At 43.8% G+C, this 13,398-nt stretch overlaps 1 protein-coding gene across 4 annotated transcripts in view; it reads right to left on the bottom strand.

Moving 5' to 3' along the window:
- Nucleotides 1-2,122: 2,122 nt before the first annotated feature.
- The window catches only part of arhgef6 (Rac/Cdc42 guanine nucleotide exchange factor (GEF) 6), a 163,451-nt gene continuing 152,175 nt past the window's right edge, over nucleotides 2,123-13,398 (bottom strand). Inside the window, exons 16-22 of one of the 4 annotated variants that reach the window (XM_067997332.1) lie at nucleotides 12,409-12,603; nucleotides 11,930-11,950; nucleotides 11,446-11,539; nucleotides 7,994-8,083; nucleotides 6,642-6,741; nucleotides 4,099-4,153; nucleotides 2,123-3,981 (exon numbers count right to left, since the gene is read on the bottom strand). In XM_067997332.1, coding sequence (XP_067853433.1) covers nucleotides 3,859-3,981; nucleotides 4,099-4,153; nucleotides 6,642-6,741; nucleotides 7,994-8,083; nucleotides 11,446-11,539; nucleotides 11,930-11,950; nucleotides 12,409-12,603 — 678 coding nt within the window. In that variant the 3' untranslated portion in view covers nucleotides 2,123-3,858. The remainder of the gene's footprint in view (nucleotides 3,982-4,098; nucleotides 4,154-6,641; nucleotides 6,742-7,993; nucleotides 8,084-11,445; nucleotides 11,540-11,929; nucleotides 11,951-12,408; nucleotides 12,604-13,398) is intronic. The other 3 variants (XM_067997333.1, XM_067997335.1, XM_067997334.1) reach the window with 3 other exon arrangements.

Here is a 13,398-nt window from a genome sequence, read left to right as displayed (position 1 = left end):
CAGCCCCAGCTGACAGTAGATTACCAGTTCTAACCAGTCACCTAATTAACTAGGTGACCAACTGCCACCCTTCAGCTCAAAATGTTTTACCCTGTAACGTGCTGGAAGTGCGAGCTGAGGGCAACGGGCCAAGTGGGACCTCAGTGAACGATGGAACCAACAGTCTATCTCCTTAATCAATGAGATTTAAGGACTGAGAAAGAAACAGAGGAACGACAGAGAAGGAGACAGGGTGAATTGGAGTCAAATCAGGGAAAGAAAGAAATGGAGAGAAGGAAAGAAAGTTTGGATTAAGGGGGAAAAAAAGACGGAAAGGAAAAGAAAATATTTTAAATTGACATTTCTAAAATCTCCAACCATTCACAACCTGAAGGAATGAGTTTTTACACTTTTAATTGTTCACTTCTGGGCCAGAGAGGTTGATTGGCCGTCATTAACAATTATCATGTTGTTAAAAGGGTACTTACGCTATTAATTACTAGACTTAACTTTCTGCGGTGAGTTTAATGGGCAATCAATGAGCAACTTCATGAAACTCACGGGGAGGTTGAGGGCGAGATACCGTTTTCGCGAGTCGAAAGGCAGCAGCACAAATCAGCCAGCAACTTGTGGCGATTCGCAACACACGGGGAATCTCCTCCTCGCCACGAGCTGCTGGCCAATTTGCACACTGTTTCAGCAAATTCCGGCTCATTATCTCTACCTCTCCCAAGGAGCAGAACGGCCGTATTCCCTATCGCGACTGCTGTTTGCTTTCATCACTGTGAACCATTCAGAGAATCACAAGGTTTTTATAGCACAGGAGGCGGCCAGAGCTGGTGCTGGCTCTTCACCTGCACCTGTCTACTCCAATCACATCTCCCCACCCTTTTCCTTTAAAATCCTTCCTTTTCAAATACTTATCCCATTCCATTTTAAATGATGTTTTAGTCTCTGCCTCAATAGCAACTTGTGGTAAAGCAACGCATGTTCGACTATCTCTGAAAGATGTTAACGGAGCTGAAACAGAGAATAACTAATTACATTTTCCTAATATTCACCAGAATTGGTGATAATAAGTGAGATTAGTGACTGAAAGGCAGGATAAAATCCCTGGTCACGCTAAAGAGCCTAACAATAAACTTACACTTATAGAGCACCTCGTCACATCTTTCAGGACATCCAATAGCACTTAATAAACAATGAATTACTTTGAAGTGTGGTCAGTATTACTGCTCGGGTGAACACGGTCACAGAAACAGCCATCGGGTGAAAGGGGGAGGGGTGGGAAGAGAAGAACAAAAGGGAAGGTCTGTGATAGGGTGGAAGGCAGGAGTGATTAAATGCTCCTCTGGACCCATCTTTTGTTTCTTGTCCCATTCCCACCCTCCTCGCCTCACACCATCATCCCTTCTGATATTAATCACTCCTGCCCTCCACCCTATCACAGACCTTCCCTCTAGTTCTTTTCCCCCCCTCCTTGGCTCTGTCCAGTTCTCACAAAAGGTCATCGACCTGAAACATTAACTCAGTTTTTCTCTCTCCGCAGATGCTGCCTGACCTTCTGAGCGTTTCCAGCATTTTCTGTTTTTATTCTCGATATACACTGACTTCTCCAGGGAATCTCACTCCACTCCCCCCGGACCCTGACCCCCGATATACAGACCCTGACCCCCGATATACAGACCCTGACCCCCAATATACAGACCCTGACCCCCGATATACAGACCCTGACCCCCGATATACAGACCCTGACCCCCGATATACAGACCCTGACCCCCGATATACAGACCCTGACCCCCGATATACAGACCCTGTCCCCCGATATACAGACCCTGACCCCCGATATACAGACCCTGACCCCCGATATACAGACCCTGACCCCCGATATACAGACCCTGACCCCCGATATACACTGCCTTCTCCAGGAGCAGCGTGAAGTGGATATCGTACATTGTAAACATCAAGTTACGTCGAAACTACAGCACAGAAACAGGCCATTTGGCCCAACTAGTCTCTGCCAGAATTTCTGCTCCACATGAGCCTCCTCCCTCCTAAACGCACCTTTAGATCAATACACTTTTGATCAACTAGCCAACAATTTTTAAAACACAAAACATTAAAAGTAAACACTCCAAACCTGTTCAGAAAATCAATTTAATTGTATTGAAGCCAACAGCAAAAAAAAAATATTTCAGTCAACAATCCAAGAGTTTGGTAGAATTCCAGGGTATCGCGAGATCCCAGTCACGATTATAGGAGCTGCTTATTTACAAGGTACAGCCGAGAGATGGGTTGGGTTTCAGGCTTTATAAAAAAGGCTCGGTTTACAAAAGGATTTTCTACTTGGTGTGGGTGCACTGGGTCTGAGGAGAATGGTGATCTCCACAAACACAGCCTCAGTGACAGTCCTTTCCGAGATCTGCTTTGCTGTCATTTAATCTGAGCCGGACTTATTGACAATTCCAAGGTTAGGTCCGGAGAGTAAAGATGTGGATGTTTTTTCCAGCTTGACCCAAGGCGAGATTTAGAAGTTACTTTCACCGAGCAGCCACGCTCCGTGCTCAGTGTTGGTGTGAAGCCGTTTTGATTTCGTACCAACACTAAGCTTTACGGAGCTTCAATCGGGCATCAAGGCTTGATCTGGGTCTGAAGGGAAGGGAAGTTACCTCCTGCAAAAGAGTCTTCACTCCTCTTTGTTCAGGCTGCATTTACACCGTGTGAAAGGGAACCACTTTTAGTGTGGACACAGCCCTGAACTGGATGGTCATTAGCCTTTCGATCCTGCAAGTAATTCAGATTCATCCTGTATTCGTTCCCAAGTGTCATTTAGGAATTGGCAAACAACTGTCCTACAGTTCAGTCTGTGAATCTGAACCAGAATTTCTCTCTTTTACAGATGTACCATGATCACAGAATCAGTGAACACTGACTAATAATAGATACTCTGCACAACATCATGGGTAGGGAACACAAGCTGCCTGTATCCATCAAATATTATTCAACAAAATCCTGTAATATACAGGAATGCACTTAAGCTATAACCAGTTTATAAAAAGGAGAGCTGAGTATGTACACACTGTACTTTGAGGGGCTGGTAAAGGCATGGGTAATAACTCCACATGCACTAGATGCAACGTCAGGGTACGACCACAACTGAGGCCACTCCGCACAGAGAGAAATATTATTGTGGGACGGGAGGGTATGCGACAGCGGGGTGTAGTTTAACACAGCAAAACATAAATAAACCAGTAAGAGCCTGGGCCCTCTCTAAAATCCTAGTTATACCTGGAAATACAAGTAATGCTGCTTAACATTGAGAGACTCGTACAGGAGCAGATTCCAATAGCTTACATCTAGCTGCTGTCACGTTACAAAAAAAAAGAGAAAACATGAAGGAGTTCCTTGAATTTCAATCGTGCGGTCAAGTACTGCCCCAAGAACGAGCTGCTGTGTCCCGGTGCAGAATGGAGTCAAATGTAACGGGGGCTGCTTCCAGCTCCACAGAAATGTTTATTCACGGACAATTAAGAGGTCGCTTTACAGGCACCTTTTTTTTTGCGAGCGTTGGTAGCAGAGCTGATGGCCGATTTCCACTGCACCAACAGCGCGAATGAGGTATGTTTTCGAAGGCTGTACCGTCTGCTGTGGGCGCATCTCTCCCCAGCCATGTGTACCCCACCCCACCACCAATCCGTCCCCATCAAGTGTCAGCAAACCTTATTCAGTCACTTGCTCGTCCACAGAAACGAACAGGCAAAAACCAAAAGACCGCCACGTGGCTGAGAATTTTGCCCGAGTTCCTCGCTGGATTGTGGCCTGTGTGAACCTGGCGTCCGTTTCATTCCGTGTTCTGAAGGGCAGGAGACACAGCAGCTTTTAGTGGTTGGTCTCATCCCAAGCAGATTCGTTCAACTGTTTCAGCACTTTTCTGATCATTTTTTCTAGTTCTTTCCTGGATTTCTGCTCCTCCTCCAGACTTTGCTTCATCCTTTTATTTTCCTAGAGAAAAAAATACAAAATAGGTACGAGTTTATCACAACCTGTCTGGGACTCAATCCGGGCTAACAAGGATTATTCGCATCTCTGCAAGAAAGTGTCTTCCATTGTGATTCTCACCTGCTTCAGCTCCTGAACTTCATCTTTCAGTGCATAAACTGTGTCTACAAGACTCCTGGAAAGTAGCACAAACAATTATTAGGTTATTCATAAGAACTATTGCAGAGTCACAAAGTTTAAAAAGTTAGGAATACTTCCCATGGGCACTTGGTAGAGTTATGCAAACTTCAACGAGACAAGCAATGTTCACGTTCTGGTTAGGAAATTGGCTGATCGGCAAGAGACAGAGAGTGGGGATAATGGGCAGGTCCTCAAATTGGTGCAATGTGACTCGTGGTGCCCCACAGAGGACTGGAGTACAAGGGGGTAGAAGTTGTGCTGCAGCTATACAAAGCCCTGGTTAGACCGCACCTGGAGTACTGTGTTCAGTTCTGGGCACCGCACCTTAGGAAGGATATATTGGCCTTGGAGGGAGTGCAGTGTAGATTTACTAGAATGATACCCGGACTCCAAGGGTTAAATTACGAGGAGAGATTACACAAACTAGGGTTGTGTTCCCTGGAATTTAAAAGATTAAGGGGTGATTTGATCGAAGTTTTCAGATATTAAGGGGAACTGATAGGGTAGATAGAGAGAAACTATTTCTGCTGGTTGGGGAGTCTAAGACTAGGGGACAGAGTCTAAAAATGAGAGCCAGGACTTTCAGGAGTGAAGTTCGGAAACATTTCTACACACAAAGGGTGGGAGAAGTTTGGAATTCTCTTCCGCAAACGGCAGTTGATGCTAGCTCAATTGTTAATTTTAAATCTGAGATTAATAGATTTTTGTTAACCAAAGGTATTAAGGGATATGGGGATAAGGCGGGTACATGGAGTTAGGTCACAGATCAACCATGATCTCACTGAATGGCGGAACAGGCTCGAGGGGCTAAATGGCCTCCTCCTGTTCCGATGTTCGACAGGAACAATGAGTTTAATCACATCCATTAATAACACAAGCTCTAATCAGATCAGAACTTCAACTCCAGATTTAAACCCAAACTTGGCTAAACCATTTGCCACATTCATCAACCTAAAAGCAGTGTTCCCGTTACCTCCTGCCCAGCTCCCTACAGCGTTCGGGGATGCACACTATCTGGGCCTGGGGACTTTTCCACATTCACATCTGGCAATAGTTTGTTTTTGAATATCTCTCTCCAGTAACGGCTCTTCCACACAGCTACTCCTAGAGTCCCAGAGTGACCTCCCTCTGTGACCACGGAGGTGAACTGCAAAGTGCCTGCCATCCACTGACCCTCAACCTACCAGGTGACCTCCCTCACTATTACCCTTTATGTTGACCAATCTTTTCTGATACTCCCTAATCACCCCCTTTCTGCTTTTTACATAGAATTTACAGCACAGAAACAGGCCATTCTGCCCACCTGGTCGATGCTGGTATTTATGCTCCACATGAGCCTCCTCCCTTCATCTATATCTTATTATATTTCTAATATTTTTGTTATCCTTTTATTATCCCCATATATTTATTGTAGGTCTCATTATCCCAAACCTCATTGTTGCTCTAACCTCTCCCATATCGAATCCTTGCCTTTGATTCTGATCAGAATGGATTTTAACCTGCAACTAATCCATCTCAGACAAATATCTCCCACTGCTAATCTGTCATTTAGAAACCCAGAATCCCATTACCTTTTCTTGTCTCCTTTCCTAACTGCACTCCCACCTTTAGAAACTTATGTGCTTCTGCCTCACATCTCTCTCTGTCTCTCCACACTGCCCAAACAGCAGAGCCGTTAACTCCAGTACTGAATCATCTGGGAAAAGGAAGTTGAAACGTGAAGAATAACCAGCCACATTCTCATCCTTCAAATCCCTCCGCGGCCTCGCCCCTCCCTATCTCTGTAACCCCCTCCAGCCCTACAACCCTCCGAGATCTCTGCGCTCCTCCAATTCTGGCCTCTTGTGCATCCCCGATTTTAATCACTCCACCATTGGCGGCCGTGCCTTCAGCTGCCTGGGCCCTAAGCTCTGGAATTCCCCCCCCTAAATCTTTCTGCCTCTCTCTCCTCCTTTAAGACGCTCCTTAAAACCTACCTCTTAGACCAAGCTTTTGATCAGCTGTCCTAATATCTCCTTATGTGGCTCGGTGTCAAATTTTGTCTGATAATCGCTCCTGTGAAGCACCTTGGGATGTTTTACTACGTTAAAGGCGCTATATAAATACAAGTTATTATTAAAACATCAGCCTTGCTGCAGACAACACTTTCGTTCTGTGAGCGTTAAAATCAGGACCTGAGGTTACGTTGCCAATTTTTAGGATGCAACGTTATCAAGAATCCCTCTCCCCCCTAACTCCTGGGCGCTCATCAATAAAACAGTAACTATTTCCCAGACCCTGGGACTGAGGTCTATCAACTGTCTTCACAGATAAAGACCAATGCCCTTGGACAGCGTTTTGACCCACTCTGGTTCCATTTCACGCTCTTTAATAGACATTTTATTCCAATACAAAGAGAAACGTACACTAATTTAACAAAGCTACTTTTAACAGGAAAGTTCACATTGTAATGAATTCCGATTGTGAAAGTAACAGGGTCTTACTTTTCCTCTATTACAGTTTGTCCGTTACTCTTCGTTTCTTCAACAATTATCTTCTCCTCTTCCGGAAGCAAAACTTGTGGTGCCGACTCTTTCCGACACACTGTAAGGGCAAGGTAGAAGTTTAAAATTCTCTCGAGTTTCTCCAGTGAGCAGTTAAAGCCACCCACAGAGCAGGGCAAAGGTTGCATCCTCAGTCTCCGATGTTAAAATTGGATAGCCATGTGGTGAAGGATAGAAATACCAGAGCAGTAGGAGTCCTAAAATTTGCCTCAGTGGCCCATGTTAGGGAGAGTGGGGGGAAGGGGGGGGGGAACAAATCAGCCAGGATTCCTATTACCATTTGTTATTTAGCATCCACTGATGGAACTGCTCATATACAGACATCAGGTGAGTACAAGACAGGACAGGGTTCGTGCGTGATGCTCTCCACAGTCAAACAGCCGACTTGTCTGGGCTAACATGTGAGCAGTGGCCACTTTCATAACCTGACACTGATATCTGTCACCAGTGCAGTGGCACCCCAGCGAGGAGTCGGCAGAGGCAGGAGGGGGGAAAGGAAAAGAGAAAACTGGTGCAGAAATAAAACTAATCAGCACTTCGACCAGGAGATTTAGATTCATAAAATCTTACAGCACAGGAGGCCGCCGTTCGGCCCATCGTGCCTGTGCTGGCTCTTTGAAAGAGCTATCCAATTAGTCCCACTCCCCTGCTCTTTCCCCATAGCCCTGCAAATATTTCCATTTCAACTATTTATCCAATTCTCCTTTCAAAAGTTATTATTGAATCTGCTTCCACCGCCCTTTCAGGCAGCGGGTTCCAGATCAGAACAACTCGCTGCGTAAAAACTATTCTCCTCATCTCCCCTCTGGTTCTTTTGACAATTACCTTAAATCTGTGTCCTCTGGTTACCGACCCTCCTGCCACTGGAAACAGTTTCTCCTTATTTACTCTATCAAAACCCTTCAGAATTTTGAACACCTCGATTAAATCTCCCCTTAACCTTCTCTGCTCCAAGAACAACCCCAGCTTCTCCACATTGCTGAAATCCCTCATCCCTGGCACCATTCTGGTATTTAAACCACAGCACTTTGGACTTGAGACACTTGTGCAGTCTTTGAAGTACGTCTGAAATCACAGACACTGAAAATAATCTACTGAGTATTAAATTTGGCTTTTCAAACTGATACATTCCAGCCAAACAATCTTTCAGGTGCGTGTAGCAGGACACCGTGCTCAAGTAATTCACAAGTTTTTTTAAAAATGCATCGATACAACACAAACACCCATCTGCTCGGGAACCTGCATATAATTAAAAGTTATCAACAGATACATGTCATTGGGTTGGGACTTGCCTGAACTATGCGTCTGTTGTAGGTTTGCACTTGTGCAGTAGGCCTCTATGACTTTAAGTATCTGTGCATCTTCCTCCAGGGCTGCTGTACCTGTGAGAAACAAAGAAAGTAAATGTCTGCTGGTTTTTCACGTCTAGGTTTAAGACCTCAGAGTTGACCTGACAGAGTGTACAAGGTAACTCTCGGTTTCAAATCTGCGCATGTGGAGCGAGGTTTGGCTTAAGCCTGGCATTTTAAAAGTTAACGTGACGACAAGTGCTTAAGACGGCTGGGCTGATGGCTGCTGGGATGCCGATTGTTGAAAATTAATTATCACTTCTCCAGTTTGGTTAAAATCCCAAAATGAGCGCTCGTATTATTGAATTATTTCATTGTTGTTTGTGGGAGCTTGCTGTGCGTAAATTGGCTGTTACAACAGTGACTACACTTCAAAAGTACCTCATTGGCTGTAAATCGCTTTGGGACCTCCTGAGGTTGTAAAAGGCGCTACAGAAACACAAGTTCTTTCTTTAATGTAACAGTATTCCACCATTTTACGCTGCAACAGAAAAGCTTCAAAACATTGCCCCTTTACAGTAAATTTGGGATTCAGAATAAATAGTTTTCTAAATCAATACCCCACCACAGGCTGCCTGACACACGCATGTACTACAGACTCCCCGAAATACAATAGAGTTATGCAACCAGAGGAAGTAAGACACAGAGCTTGCTTCAAGATATTACCACAAAGCCCCACATGTTATATATAGCTCCTCAGTTTCCTCTGGAAATCATAGAATGATACAGAACAGGAACAGGCCATTCAACCCACGGTGCCTGTGCTGGCTCTTTGAAAGAGCTATGCAATTAATCCCACTCCCCCTGCTCTTTCCCCATACCCTGTAAATTTTTCCCCTTCAAGTATTTATCCAATTCCCTTTAGAAAGTTACTAATGAATCTGCTTCCACCGCCCTTTCAGACAGTGAATTCCAGATCAGAACAATTCGCTGAGTAAACATTTTTCCTCATGTCGTCTCTGGGTCTTTTGCGAATTACCGTAAATCTGTGTCCTCTGGTTACCGACCCTTCTGCCACTGGAAACAGTTTCTCCTTATTTACTCTATCAAAACCCTTCATGATTTTGAACACCTCGATTAAATCTCCCCTTAACCCTTTCTCCTCTAAGGAGAACCACCCCAGATTCTCCAGTCTCTCCACGCAACTGAAGTCCCTCATCCCTGCTACCATTCTAGTAAATCTCCTCTGCTCCCTCTCTAAGGCCTCTCTAAAGTGTGGTGCCCAGAAATGAACACAATACTCCAGCTGAGGCCTAACCAGTGTTTTATGAAGGTTTAGCATAACTTCCTTGCTTTTGTACTCTATGCCTCTATTTATAAAGCCAAGGATCCTGTATGCCTTTTTAACAACATTCTCAACTTGTCCTGCTATTCAAAGATTTGTGTACATACACCCCCAGATCTCTCTGTTCCTGCAGCCCTTTTAAAATTGTACCATTTAGTTTATATTGCCTCTCCTCATTCTTCCTACCAAAATGTATCACTTCACACTTCTCTGCGTTAAATTTCATCTGCTATGTGTCTGCCCATTTCACCAGCCTGTCTATGTCCTCCTGAGGTCTGTTACTATCCTCCTCACTGTTTACTACAATGTTCAATCATGTTCAAAGATTTTATAAGAGAAAGATTCATCAAAACATCTTTGATGCAAATCACGTGGTGGGAAAAGTACAACTGAAAATAAATTTCTTTACGTTCATTTAAACTTCAGTGTATTTATTTTTTACGGTTTCAATGTACCTGCTTCCTTCATTGCAACAAACATTAATCAGAACCACAGAACATTTATAGAATTCTTGGAAATTCGATGAATAATTATCCTCCAGCTATGACTCTGACTTCAAACCACTACTGCATTCTTTAAATAAATGAATGAAATGACAAAATGTTTTAGATTATTTTGATTCAATCCTTCAATCCATGTGTGACCAATTTTGGGTACAAGTGTCTTTGAGATATCAGTCTCACCACAATCGAAGCCCAGTTTGATTAGACAAGTACAAATTACAATCCGTTCAATTAAACGCAAATCATCAGCTCACACCTTTAAAAGCTACCTGCAACATTTTTGTAAAATGGATATTAGACACAGAAGACATCAAGGGTTATGGGGAGAAAGCGGGAGTATGGTATTGAGGTAGAGGATCAGCCATGATCATACTGAATGGCGGAGCAGGCTCGAAGTTGCTGAATGGCCTACTCCTGCTCCTATTTTCTATGTTACAATTTGCCTGACAATATAATTAAAAGGAACTGCACTGATGCAAGTTGAATAAAGCTGCTTCACCCTAGTGTGGGGATGGGGTACAGGGGCAGGTGTGCATGGGATCTGTTACATCCATCTGAACAGGCAGACAGGGCCTTGATTTAACGTCTCACCTGACAGTGTAGCCCTCCCTCAGTACTGCACTGAAGTGCCAATCATGAAATAAGATGGAAATGCTAATTCAGATTGAAATGGATTGAGAATTGGTTAACAGACAGGAAACAGAGAGTAGGAATAAATGGGTCTTTTTCGGGGTGGCAGGCGGTGACTAGTGGGGTACCGCAGGGATCAGTGCTTGGGCCCCAGCTATTCACAATATATATCAATGATTTGGATGAGGGAATCAAATGTAACATTTCCAAGTTTGCTGACGACACAAAACTAGGTGGGATCATGAGTTGTGAGGAGGATGCAAAGAGGCTTCAAGGCGATTTAGACAAGTTGAGTGAGTGGGCAAATACATGGCAGATGCAGTATAATGTGGATAAATGTGAAGTTATCCACTTCAGAAAGGCAGAGTATTATTTAAATGGTGATAGATTGGGAAATGTTGATGTACAAAGGGACCTGGGTGTCCTTGTACACCAGTCACTGAAAGCAAACATGCAGGTGCAGCAAGCAGTTAGGAAGGCAAATGGTATGTTGGCCTTCATTGCAAGAGGATTTGAGTGTAGGAGCAAGGATGTCTTACTGCAGTTATACAGGGCCTTGGTGAGACCACACCTGGGGTATTGTGTGCAGATTTGGTCTCCTTACCCAAGAAAGGGTATACCACAGAAGGCTGTGGAGGCCAAGTCACTGAATATATTTAAGAAGGAGCTAGATAGATTTCTAGACACAAAAGGCATCAAGAGAGAGCGGGAATATGGTATTGAGATAGAGGATCGGCCATGATCATATTGAATGGCGGAGCAGGCTCGAAGGGCCGAATGGCCTACTCCTGCTCCTATTTTCTATGTTTCTATGTTTTGAGATGATATTTAATCATACAATCTTTCCTTATTCTAAATTCATTTCGTTACCGACACGAGCCTCTTGCAGCTTTTTATTAAAATCCAGATAAAGAACTCAGGTTGCAAAGTTTCACAGACATTAAAATCACCAAAGATCAGGGGAGGGATCAGCTTACTTTTCCGCAAAATAAACTCATCGTCCGATGTTTTCCGTTCGGTCTTTCTCTTGGCTAGGAACTTCTTCACTGCTTTGGGGCTCTTACTGGAATCCTGCACGATACGACCACCCAACAGTTGGTTACAGTCATTGTTTTTAAGTAGCACAAGAATTTCTCTTAAAACAATTCAGTTTGATAGGAATTGAGAAGCACACATGCCAGAGCTATACCGGATCGGAGAGAGCTCCTGTTTCGCTGGTTAGTTGCAATGTTGGGAGACCAAACAAGTTTCTTTGTCTACAGTCAGTCAGAAGAATCATGTTGGGTCTCAAATATTGGAGTAAGATTAAGTGCAGTTGGTTTTACGTACAAATCTTACGAACGTCTTAAATGCATTAAGGTAAGCAGGTGAAGGAAGTGGTAAGACAGCAAATGCACAATGCATCGCAAGCATGCACACAACACCACAAACTAGGCGAAAAGTCACTCGTCTACCCCTTACCTTTAAAATATAAGACATCCTCTACAATGTAACAAATGGGGAAAGAAAGATAAGATGAAAGTGAAAGAAAAAAATTGATGATTGATTATATGAAAAGTTCATTCACTATAATAAAAGATTAAAATACCATCTATATTAGTGTTAACTGTGCTATAAGTGCACCATTCAAGTAATTTAGATTAGTCTAAAAGGTTATTATCCATGCAAGTAAATGCAGTAATAGTGGCATGCACATTTAAGATAATTTTTATTGTCATAGATAACTACTAAAAAAAAAGCAGCAAATTTTAACCAGGGGATCAAGATTTAACACCAGCTGGAGAAAGAACGGGTTCATTATAAACAGACTTCAAATAATTGTGTGTGTAGCGACAATATCGATTGGTCTAATTAAATCTTACCCACACAGGACCAGTACAACGACTAAAGGGTTACCTTCTATTTAGCTTGCAAGCCTTTCATTTTTACGAATCACGTACCTCCTTACAACCTAACGCAGCAGAAGGCCTTAGCGGGGGCGCAGGTCTCAGGCAGCTCAGAGTCCAAGGCCTGGGGAGTTTGGGAGGTTCCAGGGGGCCTCGGTTTTGCACTGCTGTGCTGTAAGTTTGGGGGGGTGAGTAAGCAAGGGGCTGATGTGACGGAGTTGCTGGAGGCTGCTTACTCTCCCCGTGCTGCTGGGTAGGAATGAGACGGAAATAGATTTTTTTTTCAATTACTCAGAAGTTATGCATCAATACTTCAATAGTTCCACTGATTTTAGTAGCATCTGGGAATACTGGAGCAATTGTAACTTAATGGAAGCAGTTTAAAGGTACAGAATCTGACGGGACAGGAGGCCTTTCGGCCCATCGTGCCTGTGCCGGCTCTTTGAAAGAGCTATCCAATTAGTCCCACTCCCCTGCTCTTTCCCCATAGCCCTGCAAATTTTTCCTTTTCAAGTATTTATCCAATTCCCTTTTGAAAGTTATTATTGAATCTGCTTCCACCGCCCTTTCAGGCAGCGCATTCCAGATCATAACAACTCGCTGAGTAAAAAAAATTCTCCTAATTTCTCCTCTGCTTCTTTTGCCAATTACCTTAAATCTGCCCCTTTAATCCCATAGGCTTCAATTTTGCTAATAAGTCTGTTACGTGACACTTTATCAAATGTCCTTTGAAAGACCAACCCAACAATCTGGAATTGTTTCAATGGGCAATGCTGTACGGTTTTCAGGGTCTCTCAAAACCTTCCTTTCCTGCCATTAGGGCCAAGCATGGGTTCGATCTCAGCTGGAAGGGGACGAGGGTTTCACCCTTGACCTGCTGAGCTTCAGACTGTTGCTGACACGTTGCACAGAATTACATAAAATGTACAGCAGGGAAACAGGCCATTCGGCCCAACTGGTCCATGCCGGTGTTTATGCTCCACACGAGCCTCCTCCCTCCACTGTTCATCTCACCCTATCAGCATATCCTTCTATTCCTTTCTC

The sequence above is a fragment of the Heptranchias perlo genome, chromosome 15, assembly GCF_035084215.1.
Source record: "Heptranchias perlo isolate sHepPer1 chromosome 15, sHepPer1.hap1, whole genome shotgun sequence".
NCBI lineage: Eukaryota > Metazoa > Chordata > Chondrichthyes > Hexanchiformes > Hexanchidae > Heptranchias > Heptranchias perlo.
The sequence above is the reverse complement of the archived record's forward strand: the minus strand, read 5'-3'. Positions and strand labels throughout refer to the sequence as shown.